The sequence below is a fragment of the Sphaerodactylus townsendi genome, linkage group LG08, assembly GCF_021028975.2.
Source record: "Sphaerodactylus townsendi isolate TG3544 linkage group LG08, MPM_Stown_v2.3, whole genome shotgun sequence".
Lineage (NCBI taxonomy): Eukaryota > Metazoa > Chordata > Lepidosauria > Squamata > Sphaerodactylidae > Sphaerodactylus > Sphaerodactylus townsendi.
In genome coordinates this window covers 31,424,010-31,447,465 of record NC_059432.1, presented here as the reverse complement: position 1 = coordinate 31,447,465, position 23,456 = coordinate 31,424,010, and the positions used below count along the sequence as shown (strand labels likewise).

At 40.4% G+C, this 23,456-nt stretch overlaps 1 protein-coding gene across 5 annotated transcripts in view; it reads right to left on the bottom strand.

The window, feature by feature from the left end:
* The window catches only part of PCDH15 (protocadherin related 15), a 904,280-nt gene that overhangs the window by 129,363 nt on the left and 751,461 nt on the right, over nt 1-23,456 (bottom strand). For all 5 annotated transcript variants that reach the window (XR_007245346.1, XM_048507034.1, XM_048507035.1 and 2 more), the window contains one exon: nt 15,289-15,405. Coding sequence is in view for 4 of the 5 variants with exons in the window: in XM_048507034.1 (XP_048362991.1) it covers nt 15,289-15,405 (117 nt within the window). In the remaining variant the exon portion in view is untranslated. The remainder of the gene's footprint in view (nt 1-15,288; nt 15,406-23,456) is intronic.

Genomic DNA, 23,456 nt, shown 5'->3' with positions numbered 1-23,456 from the left:
TATCTGTACCATTAGGGCCTGATTCACACATTACAGGATACACAGGTTGGGTCTGGAGTCATTCAGATATGAACTGTCAGCTGCCCTCAATTTCTGTAATCACAATGACAGATTCAGATCCCCCTCTCCACATACCGTAAACTTGAACTGAACTGGAAACTTATGAATTTTTATGCAGTCTGTAATGTGTGGATTTGCCTTAAAACCTTCCACAGATGTAACTAGTTTATTTGAATTTAGATCCACTTTAAGTTTGGGTTTTTTAACAGCAGTTGCAGATTTGCAACAACCACACCAATTATATCAATAATCAACATGTTTTCATTTAAAATAGATGAAGAGAACAAAAATATTTTCCTCTGAACTGCAACAGAACATAAGGTGACTTCACTCCATCATTTTCTTTTAAGAATTCTTCTGAAAGTACTTCCGAGTAGTGAAATTGACAACAACCATACCTTGGAAAGTGCACAAGATAAACATTTTCCAGAACACACTGATTATTCATCTTACCATGTAGAGATATACTTCTAAGTCACCTTGTCAAAAAACATCACATACAGATTTCTGAAGTTTTTAAGAACTAAGTTTCCATTGTCAATTTGCATCCATTTGAGATACTATGGCTCATGAAAGAAAGTCTATAAGCATGAAGCTAAGGTGATAATTATTTTAATGTACTATCAGTCCCACATATGGAACAGTTATACACTGATATATTTTTTATTACCGTGGCCTCAGTCTTAACTATATTTTTTTGCTGGTGGAAACAACTGGGCAACGTTTGCCGATTTCCCCCTTACACTTCAGGCTACTACTTCAATTACTGTATGTGTGCGGGGGGGGGGGGGTCCACCAACCTCTGCAGGCTTGATTATGGCAGTCTGAACTGGGAAGAAATAGAGCTTGAAATTATAAGTGTTGATGGTTTTTACATCTTTTTATTTTTTGGTTTCTACTTTGTATTATCCAAATGCTTTTTAGTTTGTACATTCGGAAGTTACTATATTATGCTACAATTACAAAAACTAATTTAAAAAAATTATACACCAATAATTTCTTATTCTTATCCTGTCCTTTCTCAACACTCTTTCTTTTTGTAAGTATAAAGCTTCCTCTTATTTGTGTAAACAGAAAACTTTTTAATTGGAAGAGGTCACTTGATCATAGACTGGAACAACTAAGTTCAATTCTGCTTTTTCATTATCTATGTAGAATTGTAAAGTAGTGTTAGAATGTGAAAAAAGGAGGTAATAAAGTTAGATTTCAGAAGTACAATTCTGCAAACAAGAAGAGTGTGTTCTCATTCTTATAATGGATTAGAACCTCTGGTGACCCTCCCAGCATACTTAAAATCTCTCTGACTATTCCCAGATACTGTAATTTTTTTGAGGGGGGGAGGGCTGCCAGATTAAATGCCATACCATCATCTGAAGTTAAAGGACACTTTGCTGGAGTCCCTTTTCCAGTCTTTTGGTGCTGTTGTAACATTGGGATGAAAACAGGGGCATACTGCCCAGGAGGACATATGGGGTCATATGTCCCCAGGCAGAGGCCATTTAGACACGTGGGGGCAGAAAATCACCCCCAAACCCTGCCTTCTTCTCCCTCCTGGGTCCATACTTTGAGTCACCACTTGCTTTCCTCTCTGGCAGCCTGGTGGACTCCTACTGCCTCAAAACCTCTGGCGGCGGCTTTGCCCAAGCTCACCCCACCCCATGGGGCAGCACATCAGCCCCTCACCCTGACTTGGGCCCCTCCGAGCAACCACTGTTCTCCTCATACTACCATGGATGAGTAGCTTTCAGGTGAAGGGTGTTGTGCAGTTTGGTTGTGCGATCAGTTTAAATAAGTGCAGCCTTGTAGTTGTGCAATGGAACAGTCATACAGCTGCCAGCCGGAAAGGGCTGCTGGAGGTAGCCAGGCCTGGGGGGCTTCTTTCCTTGATGTGCCACCGCCATTGCCTCCCCCTCCAGCTGCCAGGCTTGGAGGACCCTGCGCAATAAAACACCAGCTGGTGCACTCCACTTGCTTGCCCTCCTTCTCCAAAGTTGGGCAGGGGGGACAAAGAGAAAGGGGGACACATTGAGAAAGGTGACTCAGTGGTGTCTATCTCTGGCGATCAGTATAGAGCAGAGTTTGAAATGTGAGAGGTTGCAAGACCCAGGGGGAGCAGTGCTAGAGGAAAAGGGCGGGTGGAGAAAGGTCACGCATGTGTGCATGCACCATGTGCGCCAGGGTGAAGATTCCAGTGGGCGGCTGGAAAATCGAGGTTTCTTCCCTGCCACCCCCACTTTCTTTTTTTAAACCAAGCAACTGGCAAGAGGTGAGGGAAAAGGTGAGCCACCTGATGGGAGGGATCAGGGCCTACCGAGGCCCACTCGGGCTGGGCCTGCAGAGGGTGGTAGTGGGGGCACCTCATGGTGGGGGTCCATGGGGCCTCTCCGTAAAACTCAGATTATGCCTGGCATCTATTTTCCCTAAATACACTTCTGGATGAAGGGTGCCTTGGCTCACTTAGTTCTTGAATGTCCTTTATTTGGTGAAGATGTAGAGAATAATTTATGAGCAATTATAAAGGTTTTTCTTTTTTTCCTGCAGGTTAAGGATCCAAATATTACTAAATGCTTCGCCTCTTATCTTTTAGTAACTCAGCATAAAATAAAATAAAAACTTTTATAATTAGGATGTACTTAAAAGGGAAAAGGGAGATTAAAATGTATGTATGTGAGTGTATGTATATGTATCTATATATAAATTTCTGTGATTTGGCTTGAGGCTTTGGCGAATGAAATCATACCATTAAAGGGAAGGAATAGAAAACATCTCAGCTGTAAATATTGATGAACAGACTTTCCCCCCTCCACTTATATTTAATAGAGTTTCATAAGATGCTATCACATTACTGATTATTAAACAATCATGTCTTAAACATTCAATTTTCCCCAGCTCTTTATAACTATTTGCACTCAGTCTAAATGATTTCGACCTTAATAGGGGAAACATTAACAGGGTAAGTTTAGATCCATTCTGCCATGATTTCAGCATACTATCTATAAAGCAAGCTGAAAGTTAACTCCTTCTGCATGCTAATGCAGCTGTAACAGAATGCATAAGAAGAAGTATTGGTCAGTAGTTTGTATGCCATATACATATAAATAATGCAATTTGTCAACAACAATTAAAACTATCATTGGATTGAAATTGGGGTAGTGATCATAAAACTTCCTAAAATGGCATAAAAACAGCAGTAGCATATAAAAAGGACAACTAAAATCTCCATTTTACAGGGGTTCAAAAAAGCTTGAAAAAATGAAATGTATTTGCCCAGTGACTAAAAAACTGTACATTCAGCAACATGTAAGACTGCAGGGAGACATCCACAGCCTGAGAATCCCTACTGAAAAGCCTTCTGTTAGCAGGACAATACAATTTTTTAGTGACCCTAGTATATGGGCATAGGAGTGGCGTAGGAGGTTAAGAGCTCGTGTATCTAATCTGGAGGAACCAGGTTTGATTCCCAGCTCTGCCGCCTGAGCTGTGGAGGCTTATCTGGGGAATTCAGATTAGCCTGTACACTCCCACATGCGCCAGCTGGGTGACCTTGGGCTAGCCACAGCTTCTCGGAGCTCTTTCAGCCCCATCTACCTCACAGGGTGTTTGTTGTGAGGGGGGAAGGGCAAGGAGATTGTAAGCCCCTTTGAGTCTCCTGCAGGAGAGAAAGATGGGATATAAATCCAAACTCCTCCTCCTCCTCCTCCTCCTCCTCCTCCTCCTCCTCCTCCTTTCTTCTTCTTCTTCTTCTTCTTCTTCTTCTTCTTCTTCTTCTTCTTCTTCTTCTTCTTCTTCTTCTTCTTCTTCTTCTTCTTCTTCTTCTTCTTCTTCGGGGTACTCGTCCAACTAATCTGTGAAATCAGGAGTTTGTATAACAACAAACAACAACAACAATAACAACAGTTTGGATTTATACCCCCTTTCTCTCCTGTAGGAGACTCAAATCTCCTTTTCCTTCCCTCCTCCCCACAACAAACATCCTGTGAAGTAGGTGGGGCTGAGAGAGCTCCGTAGAGCTGTAATTAGCCAAAGGTCACCCAGCTGGCGTGTGTTGGAGTTCACAGGCTAATCTAGTTCCCCAGATAAACTTCCACAGCTCAAGTGGCAGAGTGGGGAATCAAACCCGGTTCTCCAGATTAGAGTGCATCTGCTCTTAACCACTGCTGCTCCCATAAGGTTTCCAATGATGATCTTAACTGATAGGCAGAGAAGTATGGGAGAAGGTAAGCCTTCAGGAAATATGCCCATATACTAGGGTCACTAAAACAATTGTATTGTCTAGCTAACAGTTTCCTAACATGATATTGTGTGGATTCTTCTCTTCCGATAGGAATGTCAGGAAAAGTCCCCCAGGAAGGATCTATAATTCTTGTTTCAATGTGGTTAGCATAATAGTGTTTTCATCTTTCTATGTTCGCTGCTTTTCTTGGGAGCAAGCTCATTGTTGTACTTATTGATAGTTATTAGATGACAAGCTTGACTGAATATGCGATCAATAACAACCAAGCTATTTTTTGCATCATATTAGTTAATACAGTTTAAAGTTACCAATCATTTTAATGGAAATGTCACTGAAGGTTGGTATTTGATGTTTTGTCTTATTAAGAAAGATGTAGGCATTTGGAATCTGGCTGCATTTAGATAATGTCAGCATTTTGTTTCTTTTGCAAAACTGCTCATGCATTTTGGAATGGGATTATATGGAGTGTGAATATGCTTCCAGATTAACACATTCACGTTGACTTCACTGGAAGGATGCATAGTTCATAGTCTGTAAGGGTATCACTTACCCTCTATCCACCAGTGCAGATATTAATACAGATACCCATGTTGAAAAAAAAATGTGCACATCATCTCATGATTGGCTACACTATGAAGTATGCTCTTTAACACAAGCATTAAACACTCACCTATTTCTTAATAAATCAGAATAGCAAATAAGGCAGAAGTCATAGTGGCCATCAATGTTACACTTAGCATATAGCTTGTACTTGAATGAGAAAGGCAAGTTTAAACAAGAAAAGGAACCACTTGCCTAGAGCCACATGAAGTAGTTTCAGCAGGCAATCGTATGAAGATACAAATCCAGCAGCGGATCTGCAAGTACTTCATTGAAAGGAATTCTTACATGGAAGAAGGGTGGTGAGATAATGGAGGGATGGATAATGAAGTGGGGCCAACTCATGATCTTTTGTAGTGTTAAATTAGAGGTGTGCTCCCTTGTGCCCATTACCAGAAAATTATTTAGTTATTTCCTTCATTTACACCCCACCTTTCTTGCCTATGGTGGGTACCCAAGGTGGTTTACATAATTCTCTTCTCACAATTTTATCGTCTCAGCTACAACCCTGTGAAGTAGGTTAGGGTGAAAGTGCGTGATTGGTCCAAGGTCACCCTGCGACCATCTATGGCGGAGTAAGGATTCAAACCTGGTTTTCCCAGACCCTAGCCTAATCACTACACCAACACTGGTTCTCCCGAAACACACATTTAAATCAACACAATACTAGTACTGACCATGTAAATCTTCACAGAATGAGTACTTCAAAATTGATAAATTGATCGGGGAAATTATAAATCACATGCAACTTTTCTTCTCTGGGTATCTATCCACATGGAAGTCTATTTTTTAAAACATTTTAGTATCCTAAAAAGCATTTCACACATTCAAAGATAGAAAATATTTGATTGAAGTGTTGTTTTTTTACTGTTTCCCCAAATTTCCCAAAGATCTTCAGAAGACAGACACACGCCCCCACCCCATTTCCCTCCCCCTCACTTCCACACTTCTACATCCTCTTGCCTCTAAAACATCTCTACTGTAGCATCATTAGAATGCTATATGCTATTCTCTGCGTTACTTTACACAAGCCATATCTCACTCGACACACATCGGGACCATCAAACGAACAGAGTAAGACATTTCTTAACCAAGACAATGAGATCTTACAGAAAACAAAATAAAAAAACAAACAAGCAAAGTGCCACTACAAGGAAGCACAGCATCTACACCCGAACAAAGTAAACTCTTGCTTCAGTTTACTAGGAAAGTTTGAGGCATACTTGTTGGTAATAGTAACACAGAGACAATGTCATCGGTGGGCATGACAGTTTGAAAAATTCACAGCCAAGTCATATTAATTAGCTCTGCAGAGGTTAAAATTCCCAAATCCAATCAAAGTTGATTTATGTTCATTAGGGCACCTCAAAGGAACAAAGTAATAGCTATGTAAACTGCTTTGGGTCACTTGGGAAGAAAGGTAACTACAAATTAAGTGAACAAATAAAACATGGATCAATCTGCAAATAACAACTTCATCTTTAACTATTATTTATCTAGAAACCCTTGTGAATAAGGATACCAAAATGTTTGTAAAAGTCCATATGGAAAATTAGCTTCAGTAAGATAATTAAGCATTTTCCTGTCACTTCTTTCTTATTCAAGCTCTCTCTGGAATCAGTACTGCAATTTGTGTTACTTCATGACTGTCATGTTCTGTCATTTTTGCTGAAGCTGAATGTGCTCTTCCTGAAATGACATGCTTTTGTGTCACCAAAGGGAACTCCAGATGATCAAAGGTCAGTCAGCCACCGAAACAAACAGCTATTATCAAGATACCCCAGCAAGAAAGGGCATAGTAGAATTACTGCACCAACAGATTTGTAAAGCATTGGCACAGGATCGCTACTGTACACATTGGTGACTCTATATTAAAGATATGATAGGTAAATAATAGGTGGTAACCAAAACAAAAAGCAAAAAAGTGTTAGTGACAGAATTTATCTTTTTCTCCCTAAAAAAATTTCCATGCTTCATACTGTTTTGGAAACCCAATCCAAGACATTGCTGAAGATTATAAACCAGTGCTGATCACAGCACACATTGTTGGCAGGTGAATTACCACAATACATCCTAGAAATGCACTACGGAACTGGAATAATCTCAAGTAATACCACATATCTTTTCTAGACATACGCTGTTCAGTGGCTCTCATTTCAACTGCTCATTTTCCCATGGGGAAGCATCCATGTAAACATGTCTATTACCTAACTACAGCTTGAAACGTTTTCACTTCAAGGAAGAGTTACACTTTTAATGGCACTTGAAGGTGTACATGAGAGACAAATGGAGAAATGACAATGGAAAAGTCGCTTAGCAAATCATTATTCCAAATCCATCTCACTTTTCTCCATATCAAACATGTAAAGGAGCCTTATGAGAGCCAGAGAGTATAGTGATTAAGAGCGACACACTGTAATCTGGAGAAGTCCACATGAAGGATGTTAGATGATCTTGAGCCAGTTACAGTTCTCTCAGAACTCTCTGAGCCCAAGTGGAGGCTCAGGTGATAAAATGCCTGTGAACATCTCTTGCCTTGAAAACCCTGCATGGGGTCAGCTGTGAATTGACTACACTTTTCAGCACCACAAAGGGGTCTCAGAATAACAGTTCCATTTAGGGATGATGAAGAAGGTTTGGATTTATATACCCCCTTTTTTTCCTGTAGGAGACTCAAAGGGGCTTACAATCTCCTTGCCCTTCCCCCCTCCCAACAAGCACCCTGTGAGGTGGGTAGGGCTGGGAGAGCTCCAAAAAACCGTGACTAGCCCAAGGTCACCCAGATGGTGTGTGTGGCAGTGCACAGGCTAATCTGAATTCCCCAGATAAGCCTCCACAGCTCAAGTGGCAGAGCAGGGAATCAAACCCGGTTCCTCCAGATTAGAATGCACCTGCTCTTAACCATTACACCATTGCTGCTTCCCCATGCAGTTTCTTAATTGTCCCAGTTTCATCCTGCCCTGCGTATCAACTCTTTCTCAATGCTGTGTTTGGAGAATTTCTAAAACTGTTGCTACAATTGAAACATGCTCACTTTGTATCAAATTGCAGCTCATTGGTCTCTTTTCCTTCATTATGACACATGTGCAAGTCCTCACTGATCAACTTTCATAAGAAAGCATTCGAAAGATCATAACCATGTTCAGATTAAAAGAAAGATTGTGCCCAACTTTATGTTAAGATCCTTTTTACACAGTATTAGTAAAATTAGTATTAGTAAAATACTGTGCATAAAGCATCTTAACACCATTATTCTTGTCAGTGTTTTATAAACACATGTATGTGCATTACTAAAACTTAAAGTTTTAGTTCAGTTTAGGGTTTAAAAGTTGCAGTGAACTGCTCACATTCATTTCCCCATAGGAAAATTGAACTAAAAACAAAAATGAAAAATGGAAGACACATAGCACATTGGTTCCAGTTTTGAAATAAGACAACATAATTTAGAACTCTCAAATTTGGCAAAAAAATTCTTAGGAGGAGACTTTCAGAAGTATCCTTAGCCTCAGTCACACACTAGATATGTTAATGAAGGTCTGAGAGTTAATCCTCCTCCCTGCCATCAGACTGAAGAACAACTGCCCTTCTAATACTTTACATTTCTGTAATGACCTGTCTCTTGAAGCTCTCCAGAGTATGCTTCCTTGACTTGGTTTTTGTAAGGCATTTGGGCATAGCTGAGTCACAAGTTATTTGTGTGATGAAAACTCACCACACAATGGGGACCATTTTGCTAAGTGAGGAGTCATGCTGTTGAGGAAAAAAGTCTTGCCAAAGGGAACAAGGCTCCTCGCTTAACAGGAAAGAGCTGTAAGTTCCAACCCAATTACTTTCTTTCTATAAGACATGATTGTTAGACCTCACTATGACTAGTCTAGTAAAATGCCATCTCGCTGACTGAGAAAGAAGTATAACGCACCATAAAACAGCTGCATTGCTCCAGCATTTGCAGAATTTTGAAGGGTGGAGAGCAATGCTATATGTAAAAAGCCTAACAGAAAATTCTGAAATACGAATATATGAGATATTACATGCTCTGTTAGTTTAACTGCAGAAAGGCAGCTCAAAGAGTAACAGGGGCACATGTAAAAGATAAAGGAGATAAGGATGAAGGCAGGTACAGTAACCTTTTTTTCTAGTACATTTAGTTATTGCTAAAATCTGTCAGATGTCCAGGCAGTACCACGGTGAAACTTGTGATATATATTCTAAACTGTAGATGAAATCACTCACACCTGATAAATCAGGATCAAGTGAGCCCACAGTGGGATGAAGCACTCTCCCCCCTCCACCCGCTTGCCAATGGTTATTTCCACACTTGAAAAGCTGGGGTTCAAGGAAACCTTGTCCTACAGCACTGTGGTATTTTTAAATGGCCAGCATTAGGCTTAAAAATGATGGAAGCATCCTCGGGTTGGGTCCAAGGACTGTCACATGGGAAGGACTAAGCACCCAATTACAGTGCAATGGTTGCCTCGCACTACCATTCCCAAGAGGGTTTTATGGTGGTATAGGATGCAAAAAACACAAAAAATCCCTCCCACTCCTGGAAAGCCCCCATTGGGCTGAAAAAACTTGCCCCATCAAAAATGTGGCATAAATCCACAGTCCCAGCTGCTGGTGTAACAGAGGCAATGGCTTCTCCCCCAGTCATGCATCCAGACTGATCCTGCTACATGGGTGGCGATGGCACAGGGGTGTTGGCATGATGTTCAGTGCCACTTACCACCAGTGTGGAGGGCTGCCCACCAGTGGATCCACCCCTTTGTCGAGGCAGGTGCCTCAGGGAGGGAAAATCCAATGGCACAGCCTTGTGCTGGTCTGAGAAGTGGATTCTCCCCCCTCCCTTTTCTGTCCTTGGATATCATGTTCTGCTCCCTCATAGTGAACACATTAATCCTATCTTGGGCCTGGGCAGTCAATGTAATTGGTTACCAGGGCCTAATAACATGCTGAGCCAAAAATGCTGGTGACAATTTCAAGGCTATAAATGACGTGTATCCAGAATACCTGTTGGATCACCTCCACCCATATGTACTGACTCAGGCTCTCAGGTCAGCCAAGGGAGCTTTCCTATGGTAATTCCCAGTAAAGGAAATCTAATAATTGGGAATCCAATTACAATTTTCTTAGCAACTGCTAAGTGCAGGTGTGCACTTAGTGCAGGTGTGCAGGTGACTAAAAATATGTAAGGATTTTAAAATTATATTTTCTTTTGTATCTTAAATGGCTTTAATGGTTGATGATTGTTGTTTTATATTTATTTTGTATGGCATTAAAATATTTATTTTAAACAAAGAAAGGGGACATAGTAATGACATCCCTCTCAATAAAGTCTGAAGAATGTCCTCTTCCTGAAGAACCACTTGAATTGCAAGAAGTCTTCTGAAAGTGAAACAAGGGCTGATTCCGCATGGGCCAAAAACAGCAGTATGAAAACGGTGTGAAAATGGTGTAAAAGGGTTTAAAACGGTGTAAAAGGGTTTATACCGTTTTCACACTGCTGTTTTTGGCCCAAGGCTTCAGGCTAATGAAGGTTTTAGTAGAAGGCACATCCTGGCTAGCCGCTAGGACACACTAGGAGGCATACTACTTTTAAGTACATGTTGCATATTTCAGACTTCTCTCTGCCAAAACTAATTGCCATAATCTACCCAAAGTCGGAACATCATCAATCAAGTATGTAATTTTTAAGATCTTCAGATTCTTGCAAACATAAGGAATCCCAATGAGATCAGAATTCACAAAGATGATTACATGCTTAACGTCAGGAGGCAACTTGATTTAATGTTTCCTCAAAATACAATTAGCAAGGAACTGCTCAAATCCACATAATTTGTTTCAGAATAGTGATAATCGCATTCTGTCCCAATGACTAAAACCTTCAATTATCATTAAACATCTGCACATTAGGTAACATGCTATTAAATTCATAGAACTAGCAAGAGATCATTATTTCTGATAAACCTACTTATATTCAATGATTTCTGAAAAGAACATTATGATACCTACTGACAACACTGAAATTGATTGACAAATAGTATTCAAGGATGGGTTAGCATTAGCTTTCATTATTCATCACATTCATTATCCTTTCGTATTGTTTTGAATGATCTCAGATGCCAGCTTGCTTCTGTTGTGAAAATCAAACACTTTAGAAGTTTAGGCTACACTTTAATACCTTGCCACTTTCACAGAGAGCCACAGGCAAGATGGTGTCAGTAGCTGCTTTGTCATTTTTGGCAATTTCATTTACTGAATGAGAACTTCTTTTTGGACCAGAAAAAATGTGTTTGTAGATGTGTTTTCAAGGTGGATTCCAGTTCTTCTCATTCCAATTCCAGCTATCTGACGTACCCCAAAAGCAGCCCTGAGTGAGAAGCTATTTTTAAGTCACCTGCATGACTTCTCAGGTGATCTGAAATTGTGGTTAGGAACCCATGTTTAAATGAGAAATTGAGATTAAGCAACAGAAAATCTGACTCACAAAGAAGTAGCCAGGTTCCCCTCAGGGCCAGGACATTCCCTTGTCAAGTTCTAATCTTTGGCTGTTTGAGTGCTCATCAAAATTAATGCCATGTTTAAAGATCAAGGTTTGCTGGGCAATAATGGACTTTCCAGGACCACTCAGGAATCTGCCTTACAATGCAGAGTTCCCTGAAAACCTAATCACAAGTGAGGTCAGCCGTCTCCCAGCCTTTGCTAATCAGGATTGGCACTCTAATAATTCAATCACAGAAGCGGAGAGAGCCATCATGAGCCCTTTGTCCGACAGGCCTGAGCTGATGAGCTCTCAGGTAACCTAGTTATTTTCCCCTTTATAAAATATGGTTTATCCCATGCCCATATTTGGAGTTCTTTCTACCTTCCATTTCTCTAACATTCAGACCTTCACATAAGATACAAACTTTCCAACCTGAATCCAATCCTGTCGCAGTAGAGACACCATTCCCTTTTTAATGCAGTTAAAGGTGCATAAAAGCTACTCTTCAGTTCCAAAACTTTTGTAGCTGGTTTCTAAAATGTACACATTATCTGAAACTTGCAGTTAGTCTAATTTCTTACTCTTGCTGATACCCTGGAACCACCCAATTTTAGACGTCACCCCTCATTTCTTGTAGCTGGTTGCTAGATTCTACCCATTAATTGCACAAGTGATGCAAATTGGATCTTACATGTGTATAAAATTGCTATGCTCAAACCCAGTTCTACAGATTAGAGCCCAATGCTTTCAACCACTACACTATGCTGGCTACAGTTCTGCATTCGTTTAGGATTCTGTCCAGCCAAGGTATTTTCTACACAAGTCACTTACAGTATTTCCAGGATGATAATAAAATGTTTCCACCGTGGATTTCTGCACACTTTCCTTCCCTGTTTAGTTCCAAGCAACATTTTTTTCCATTGCTTCTGAAAACACTTTTACAGAGTTGTTCTTTTTCCCCACTGAAATGTTTTCAAGCCAGCTTCCCTCCGGTGACTTCACTGCCATTTGTTTCGTCCCTCACCACACCACTTTACTTCTCTCCTCTTAAAGTTTAATTGCCTTTTTTCCAGTTTTGTGGGTCAACAAATCAACGATGCTATGAATCATGGCTGCAGCACATACATGATTTTTTAAAAATGGTGACAAGAAACAATATTGGAAGGAGGGAAGTGTGGAAAAACTTTGTGGGAAACAATGAGATTGAAAACACCTTCGAAATGGGGTAAGTGCAGTGTGTGGAAAAGGCCCACATTTATTTATTTATCTATCAGTTATGCCCCACTTTTCTTCTTGGCTCAAGATGGATCATAGGATATGTAACTACTAGGTATATTTTAGCATATAAACGTCACTACGAACTTCAGGCTTCCAGACTTCTGAGATACAATACTGTTCTGACAAATGGAAAGGGACTGCTCAACTCCTCCCATGCAGTTCATCTATAGCCTGCCTTAGACCTGGACAGAGATATGACAACAGAGACTCCTGTGTTGTGCTCCCTGACAATTTGGTACCCCAAATAACCACTTAAATTGTTTGGGTAGTGAACCATCACTGAGAATGACTGGAATATCCAGACCCAAAGAACCCAAAGAACCCAAACTCTAGCATACGAATTCGACTGCAAGAACTGTAGCAAAAAAAGAAAAAAAAAGAAGAAGAAGAAGTAGCAAAAAGAAGAGACAGAAACCAGATGATTGGGAAGCCAGTGTTGAGGTAACAGGAAGTCAGTTAGCTCATCCGAGGAAAGTCTATCATAAAATGTTTGGAGCAGAGATCAAGGAAGGAGACCGGAATGCCTGGCCACGGCCTAATTAAGAAACACAACTTGGCTCCACTGAATCTATCCATGTGTTACATATTCTATATACCTATGAGCAAGATGGTCTTCACAAACTAATTTCCCTTGATCTCTCTGGAGCCTGTCCAATCAATACAGTATTTTTTAAAAGCCAAAGAGAAAATATCATTGCAGCTGCAGCATCAGGAGGACAGAAATCGAATGGTTATAAAAGTCCCTTAACACCTCATTGCCAGGCTTATTTACTTATAAATAAAACAAGAAAATCATGTATACATTAGTTGATTGTCCTAATGGCTCCATTTCACCCCCTGCTAATAGACTGCTATTGAAAGACAATTTGGAAATGCAAGCTTTTTGATAAGATTGGCTATAATCACCTGGTGTCCTTCAGTAGCATTTTATGCTACTTCAATAAACATGAGCTGTCTGCAGTAAATAAGCACCAGAAATCTATTTTCCTCCAAAGACAATCAAAGACACCAATCTGAGTAGAACAGAGTCTAATGTGAAGGGAGAGACAGAAAATACAAGAGGGACAAAGGCAATAATAATGGGGAAATTCATTTAGTCTCAGACTGATGGGCAAATGTCAACTCAAGGAGCTGCACTGGAGAGAAATTTCAAGAGAAGATAAATGATCACTTCTTACAACTAGTTCTAACACCCATATAGGGAGAGACAATTCTTGATTTAGTTGTCAGTGGTATACCAAGGATATCCATGAACCTCTGTCAAAAGCTGCAATTAATGGAAGAGGGTAAATTAGACTTTTCAGTACTGTTTTGTGATTTCTTCTGTGGTATTAGTACAGAAGCAGTATCAATGACCACTGCATTGGCATAGAAATACTAATCTAGATAAAGCATTGTTTTGTCTCAGTATACACATTGAGCTCTTCAGATTGTCAAATTCAGAACTCTCCTATGCTCACAATGGAATAATTATGACTTCTGGAAAAAACTTTATTTGCAAAAAAGCCAATCCCTTCCAAACTACAAAACACTCAATGTATGGCTCATGGAATCCTATAAAATTGGAATAATTGCAGTTAATGTTGGCCTCAAACCAAATAATCAAGCTTTCATTTAATTCTGTAGTGTGTCTCATGTAACAACCAACACAAAAACTGCATGATAGTGTGACTCTATCAGACAAGAATAAGAAAAAGTGCATAATACCAGTTACAATCTTTTCCTTCATCCAAAGCATCAAGTTTTCATTTAATTCTGTAGTGTACATCATGGAACAACCAGCATGAATATTGCATGATAATGGAACATAAAAAAATGCATAATAGCAGTTAAAATTCAATTTATCTGGCAGAATATCTTTCCCTTTCCCTTTTAGAATTCCCCAGAATGTACCTTTTGGCTATCTATGCTCATCAGGGGTTTGATAAGCAAATCAGAGACTATTCATCAGCATGGTTCGAAAATCAGAACTTTATAGTACAGCTCTTTTGACCAAACACTCAGCCACAATGCCCCAAGAGCTATCGTTAGCTGGCCAGTGTATGCATATTTTAAATTAACACATGAAATAGATTGATCAGGAAACAGATGTTGATGGAAAGATGCCTTGAAGCAAATCAGTTGTGCTGAGTTTCCATTTTGCACTCTCAGAAACAAAAAAGGGGGAAAGGATTTCTGACAGGATTGTCCATTTCTTATACGCATGCAAGCTTGTCTCATCTCAGGCTGTGAAACTCACAAGGATGATAAATCAAGAAAATTATATTCTCTCAAAAGTTTTCCTTTGTTTGCTGTTAAAGCCATTGAGCTATTGAATGCAAGCTGTCATAGCTTTTCTTTGTACTCATATCTGCTAGTAGAAATCCTGCGATCATAAACGAAACCAGGTTAGTAATGGGGAAGAATTAAATTCTGTATTATGGCTTTGTCATTTTTTTGGAATAGTAATTTGAAATGCAGTTTGTGGTCATGACGACAAGACAACCAGCTGGCATAAAAATGCGTGGGAGCCACTGCTGTCTTAAAATCATAATGATTACTTTGGTTGTTCAGAGGATTAAAACCACTTTTGTGTGTTTCTTTTTGAAAATTCTCTCTTGGGTACAGTATATTAAGGAAAAAAATTGCTTACCGGAGGGTCCTGATCCACTGCTGAAACCGTTGTGATAACAGTGCCCTTGATTGCATCAGGAGCAACCATTCCCCTGTACAGATGTTTGCTAAATACTGGGGAGTAATCATTCATATCCTGCAAAACATAATTAAGAATTTACCCCTGCAGCTGCAATGCAATTATGGACGTATCAACAATTGTTTTACTAAAGTAGGCCCAGTTCAGTCTCTTCCCATTAGATGATCCATTTATGACTGTCAGCTGTTCTGGATTCTTAATTTGGATATTATCAAGACAGAAGTCTGGCACTCAAAAATTAAATGAAATCCCAACAGGTAGGGTACAGGGTTGGCAGAACCATGAAGATGATCTCTATACCTTATGGCTGTAATCCACAAACTACTTAAAGCAAGGTGCAAGGTGCCAGTTTAATAAAGTGCTAAGTAAGAAGTGCACTGCATGTAAACAACAAAGATTACATCCATATAGAAACACACATGAGAATAAGTAATGACAAAAAACAAACATTTCCAGTAAATACTTTGTCCCAATTCCTATGTCAATACACTGATAAGGTAGAGAAACAGTCCGTTTATATTCCCATTTAGATCCCATGGGAAATCTCCTGTTGAGTTGGTAAAAATCTCCTATTGAAGTGACTTCTAGTTGAATCACAATGCTTGTGTAAAGGTCTTGAGTACTCTCCTATTCAGAGACGACTCTAGGAAATAATTCCCAGCCAACTGTTGTAGGCAATGAAGTCTCCATCAGTTGGCTCACTTGTGACTCTCATTCCAAATATCAGTAAAGAATGCCTTCTGTGGTATTCAGACATTTTCGGTAATTCTTCAGTAATATGATAGATCGGGGGTACTATGTTTTACCCTGCATGACCCCCTTGTAGCTGACAGATATTGAATGCTTCCTGTGATGCTTCTCTCCCTTATCAGCGAATTGATATAGGAATAATCTGAGGACTCAGGACAAAGTATTTGTTGGAACTGTTTGCTTCTTGTATGCCATTCTTGTGTGTGTTTCTGTGTGTATGTAGTCTATGCTGTTTACATGCAGTGCACTTCTCACTTAGCACTTTATTAAACTGCACCTTGCTTTAAGTAGTTTGTGTAGAGAAATAAGGGTATAGTGATCTTCTTACTCAAGTAATTAAATGTCATAGTTTCAATCCACAGTTTTCATATAAGGATGGCAGAAAGAAGATCAATATGTTGTTCAGATACAGCGAGGTTCCTAGGAACTGTGAAGATTCCGCTAGAGTTTGGTCCTCAAACCAGCATCCCAGATGGTGGTTTTCTTAATTGGTTAAACCAGTTGACTTTATCATGACTTCAACTCATGGTAAGGAGTGTTATATAAGCTGCAAAATAAGTCTTGGGCATATAGTGTTGTTTATTGCGAGCAACTTTCCTCGATACTTAGCTATTGAGTTTTTCACAGCAAAGCATATGACTTCCCCACATTGCCTGTCACCACTCCAAGCAGTGATAGAAACAAAAATAAAAAAACAGCAATATCACTAACACTGCTATATCACTTTCAGGTAAAACCTAGTAGTAACATAGGGTAGATCAAGTTCCAGCAACTCCTAGAGCTACCCTTTGTCACTTTTGGATTTTACCCAGAAGTAATGTAGCAATGTTGGCAACATTGCCAAAATCACACACATACACCTCCACAGCCCCACCCATATCACTGCCAGTAACCTTAAATCATTTTTTTTTGGGGGGGGGGGACACATTGCTCCTAATGCTTAAATTTCTAACAAATGTTCAATAGTAATACTTTTAATCTCAAGATAGGCACATGTTGTATTTATAGCTTCCCTGACTTGCCACTTTAAACATGTTTGTACACAGAGAAGATTCTAATATAATAAGGGGCAGCTGCCAATACAAAATCCATGCACAAATCCTTGCTATGAGTGAGTGATCCTCTGTGCATAAATAACCAAAACCCACTGAATGGAGATCAACATTTTCAGGTTCAGATAATTTAAAACACCAGTAGACCCTTTTTCCCACTACAGAGCAATATAAATCATAATCTTTGGAGGCAAAACAAATGAATTACCTAATAGTAGTTACAGAGATCATAACTCACTGTGAGCTAATAAAAGATTCAAATGCAAATAATTAGAAAATGCAAGCAAAACTGTTATATAAATTAATGGGCATTCCTGCTTGGTGAAATGAAGATATCTATATTAAAATCCTATTTCATATCACTCTTTTAATTAATAGGAGTAAAATTATGTGGACTCTATAACTATACATATTATCCTTTTCAACAATGTGACGGGTAACTTTCACCTTGGGAACCCTCAGAAAATTAATTTAAAGTATGTGGAATAACCAAATAGGTCTAGAAAGCATTTAGTATTTTGTGCAAATTGTGACTCATCAAATCCTCTATTTTTGAGGTGTTCAACTTTAGCATTAGTTGGACTCTCTAATGGAACTTAAATGGATAGGTGACTAAAATGCTTATCTTCCTCTTAGCCTCTGATTGAGAGAGAAGGATGGTGGTCCAGAGCTACTAAGGGTCTTTTGGTTGGACCCAAACCAAGGGGAGGAGAAAATTCAGTAAAAAAAGGTTAAATCCTGGTTTAACACAGGCACAGCAGCACAGCCCAATTACAGTAAAGAAGAAAATGAATTGACATCATTTAAAGAATATTCCTGCACACATATTGATGTATTCCTTTTGTTTTATGCATAAATTTCAAGATCTTGTATGATCTGCTGAAGCTAATCAGAAGTATCATTGAAGCTGAGAATGCAATATTATTGGAACTGTGAACCTGTAGCCTATTTATTTCCCCTAAATCATACAGAGAATGCTGGCATAGTGACCTGGGAGAGGAATTGCAACTTTTTTTTTCATTAGGAATGGACAATTAGATTTCTCTAAGTAATCTAATGGTTAGCAAGTATACTACGTAGATACACTCCATACACTAAAAAATTCAGTAAATGTGAAGGTTTTTTTGTGGGCAGGTGGTTCCTCTTGGTTTCCCCTGGATATACCCATGGCTTATTTCCATCTAGTTGCCTCCTTTCCCACTTTCAAACAGAATTCCCTGGATGCTATCCCATTAGAGTTGCCAGAGACGTAGGTATAGATTTTTTTATGGGGGAGGGGTTCGGGAGGGTCCACACCCCCACCCACCCCTAGGGCATGGCCACGCCTTTCCAAGCCCCGCCCCCGGCCTAGCGCTTATAAAAGCAGCTCTCCAAAGCCAGGGATGGCAGACTCCCCCGCCCTTCCCTCCCTTGCCCCCCACCAGCTGGGCTCCCAGCCGACAGCTGGCAGTTCCTTCTGTCCTCCCCTCTGGGCAGAGGCATAGAGGGAAAATGGAGCCTGAGTTTTGCATCCCATCCCCCACCTCCCCGGGCAGCCGCTGTGATGCTGGAATCCACCCCCAAACAGCATCACTTTCAATGGTGTTTAAACTAGAGAGCCCAAATTCTCCTTTTAAATCCACCTTAAAGGGGTCCCCATTTAAACAACATTGAAAGTAATGCTGTTTTGGGGTGGATTATCACCCACTGTGAAACAGCATCACTTTCAATGTGGCATAGTGGTTTAGAGCAGGTGCATTCTAATCTGGAGGAACCGGGTTTGATTCCCTGCTCTGCCACTTGAGCTGTGGAGGCTTATCTGGGGAATTCATATTAGCCTGTGCACTCCCACACACACCAGCTGGGTGACCTTGAGCTAGTCACAGCTTTTCGGAGCTCTCTCAGCCCCACCCACCTCACAGGGTGTTTGTTGTGAGCAGGGAAGGTCAAGGAGATTGTAAGCTCCTTTGAGTCTCCTACAGGAGAGAAAGGGAGGATATAAATCCCAACTCTTCTTCTTCTTCTAAACTGAGGACCTCAGATTCTCCCTTTAAATCCATGCCAAAGAGGGTGGATTTAAAAGGAGAATTTGGGGAAATTTGGGGGTGCCTGCTGTCAGGGGTGCAATTGTTAAGCTAGCAGCACCAAACGTTTGGGTTTCTTTAGGAGACTCTCCTAATTAAACCACCCATATTTGGTGAAGTTTGGTTCAGGGAGTCCAAAGTTATGGACCCTCAAAGGTGTAGCCCCCATCTTCAATTACCTCCCATTGGAAACAATGGGGGATGGGGGCACCCCCTTTGGGAGACCATAGCTTTGGACCCCCTGGACCAAACTTCACAAAACCTGGGTGGTATCAGTAAGAGACTCTCCTGATGATACATGCCAGGTTTTGTGAAGTTTGGTTCAGGATGTCCAAAGTTATGGACCCTCAAATGTGTAACCCCCATCTTCTATTAGCTCCCATTGGAAACAATGGAGGATGGGGCACCCCCTTTGGGAGTCCATAACTTTAGACCCCCTGAACCAAACCTCACCAAACCTGGGTAGTATCATCAGGAGAGTCCCCCAAACAATCCCTGAAGGTTTGGTGCTGCTAGCCTAAACAATGCGCCCCCTGAAGGCCAAAAACCAAAAAAAGCACTAAAATGTTTTTAAAACCCACAAACCGGTGGGCGGAGCTTCGGACATGAATGGGGGGGTTGAACACGAGAACCCCCCCTTACCTACGCCCTTGAGAGTTGCCAACTCTGGGTTGGGAAATTATTTGGGATTTGGGAGCAGAGCCTGAGGAGGGTCATCCTCAGCAGAAATGTGATACTGTTAAGTCCACCTTCCGAAGCTACCATTTTCTCCAGGAGAACTGATTTTTATAGACTTGAGATCAATTGTAATTCTTGGAGAAATCCAAATTCTACCTGGGGTTTAGCAAACCTATATCCCAGCCTTGTCTTGACAGGCTGATGGCAAAGCCTCACTACATATTGAGACTCTTTGCTGTTCATAAGCTAAGATGAAATACATGGGATAGGAATGACCTGGGGAAAGTTTAGAACAAACTGAGCCTCCTCTTACAATGGCTGCCATTTTGTTTGTTCAAAGCCAATTAGTGGAACTTTTTTAGTTATGTTATATATGTGTGTGTATGTGTATAGATGTGTATTGTATATTTTTTTTGTATTTTTAATTGTACATGTTGTAAATTTATGCTGTCCACTGCCCAAAGCCCTTCGGGGGTAGGGTGGTATACAAAACTCGGTTTATACACACACACACACACACACACACACACACACACACACACACACACACACACACACACACACTTTTTTAAAAGATAACAAATTGCTACAGTTTGATACATGGAGGGATATGTAGAACTAACATTTTTATTCCTTAACAAAAGAACAGTGCACTAACTAGGGTTGGATCAGTAACAATGGAATATTGGAAAGCCAGACCTATTGTCTTTTGCATACTTTTAAGAAATGAGCAAACTTTCCCACATTTCTCTTACTTTAGGTTTCTTGTCTGTATTCACTGAGTGAAACTTCCAGATCACAGAATGCTATTTCTAGACAGATTTCAGGCCTGGTATCTCTTTTTCTGGAAATTTAGCATGGTTGTGATTTATTTCCTGGGCACTTTACAGAAGAAATTGCTAGTACCTGGTCTAACTTGGATCCACATTGCAGATGCAAGGAAGGCTCTTTCCTCAACCTTGACCTTTTATGACAGATTAAAGTTAGGCATGGAGAACGACTAAGGAAAATGTACACAAAGCTATGTAAATAAAAATACATTAATACACACATTTACAGACTGGTTGTCTTAAAATTAAAAGGCAATTCCACTGATTCATTTTTCTTAAATATGTATTCAATCATACTGTCCCTTGTGCAAATGTTTGTGCATAATTTGCAGACATGCAAGATAATTTTCATCTACCCCACTGCTGGTAAGCCCCCTCCACCCCCACCAATTGCCAGGAAGGACCTGGCAATCCTAATTCGTGCCACTGCAGACAATGGGAGTTTTCCTTCTGAATATGGTGGTCTACGGTAGACTTCAGATAAAATTTCTAGCACATCTGTCCTGGAGTTCTTTCTAAGCACAGTTTCTCCTCTAAGACTTGACTACAGTTCTCTTTTAATCCTCTAATACGTATTTATATTTACTTGCCCACCTAACATACACTCTGTATTGCGAAGGTTTCATCTCCCCCCCCCCCACTCTAGGATTAGTGAACACTTTATTTTCAATAAAATTGTAGGCTACAAACCCATAACTTTTCATTCCAAGAAAATAGCTACATTTTATGACGGTATAATTTTGCATAATTTTTATTGTTCACGTATAAATTTACAGCAACTGTGTGCTTTCCATAAATTGCTTTTTAAGCCAGCCCTTCCAGCCTTTTCACGAATTTCTCAAAGGTTGCTTTGGTAACTTTTTTTCAAGTAGTGAACTCCCTAAATTACAAAGAAACTCCCTAAATTACAAAGAAACTGAGAATCAAACTTCACCACCAGCAGAACTATGGAGGAGAGCTTGTGTGGGATCCTGTCATTTACAAGTTGGCACTGGATGCTAGCAATATGGAAAATGCTATTTTCCCTGTGGTTTCTCTAATTCAAGGGACCCCAACCTTTTTGGGCCTGCCAGCACATTTGCAATTTTGATATGGCACAGTGAACACAGCAGCAAAATGGATGCCATAAAATGGCTGCTGCAGGAAGCGGAGCCAGATGCAAAATGATTGCCATAGTTTAACTTCAGTGACACCATGCAGTTCCTTGGACTATGGTGACAGCTGCTGCCAAATAATATTTAAAAACATCTGCACAGTCAATCAAATCTCCAGTAGTCAAGCCAAAGCCTTGCTGGGCAGAAGACCTATCTGGCCATGATCATTTCCTAAAAATATTTGGTGGCCACCAGAAAACGTATCGCCTTGCCATGGCCCCCCCGGGCACTATGTTGGGGATGGGGACCCCTGCTCTAATGTATTAGCATTCTACACACTGTTAGGATTTCCTTTTTTCAATAAGGGGGGCACTGAAACATGCAATGTGCAACCTAAAGTCTGCTACAAATATCACTGAACATGGAGAATGATCAATCTTTAATTTCATATATTTCTATAGTTGTGGTCTGGCAACAAAACTTCCATATACTGGCTTCGGTATCAGCAGGCAGTTTGCTGGAGGTCTCTTGTCATAAATGGGAAAATTGGAACCCAAGGTAAATGGCATTAAGCTCCAGCATCCCCCTACCCTTTAGCAATTTTACATGACTTTTTTCCTGTTTAACTATTGAGTTCCATCTCAGCTGTTGGGGAGAATGGGGGGTTGGTGGGCTTCTGGGCCCCCCAACAGTTTCTCACTGCATTGGCTCTTTTGGACCAACATAATGAGAAAGAGAGGCTGGAAAGGAGTGGCACTGGCAGTAAGTGATGTGGGGAGATTGTGTGTGGATGCCAACTTTGCACACCTTCATCCTGCCCACTGCTGGAAGCAGCTTTTCCCATGCCCATGCTGGTCTAACATAGATGTATGCCAGTCTCTTGGATGTTATGCATAACACATGTGTCTGTGAACATACATACATCTGCATTATGAAGAGAAAAATGCAGAAGGGGAAAGAGCCATAAAAATCTAGGAACAGCAGACTAAGGTATAATTACGTGAGATTCAAATATAATCAAGAAAATTCACAAGAGCACAAACTAGTGGTAACGTAATTTCCCTAGTTTTCTTAAATTGGTTAACGGTTACAATGTCGTAGGTTCTAAAATTAAGTGCATAGGAAGATGGTGTCAGACTTCTGGATGAATTCTCCATTTGAAATTCTTATGCTGGAAAATGATGCTGTTTTTAAATTAGCAACCGTGTGTCTTGGAAGACTGAAGTGTTCCTTGCAAATTTCTGAATATTGCCATTTTTTATGTCAGATTTGTATGTATTTATTCTTTTGCATGATGGCTGACCTGTTTATTTTGTGCAGAGAATAGAAAGGTATTTTTAACATTTGATGGCTTTTATCATCTTGTAAGATGAGCAAATGGAGGGGCTGAGAAAGGTACTGCTGAACATTGATAAGGTTCTGTAATATCATCACCCAAAATGATATGGAAACAGAGCTGGCACCTGGGATTGCAGCAGGATCTAGCCCAGACCTGGGCATTATATGGCCCGCAGGCCACATCCGGCCCGCCGGATGACCCTGACTGGCCCCTCTGCCGTGCTGGGGAGCGAGGCGCCTTTGAAAGCCCCGCAGAAGCCGGTTGCCTTGGCTGCCGGCTTCTGCAGGGCTTTCAAAAGCGCC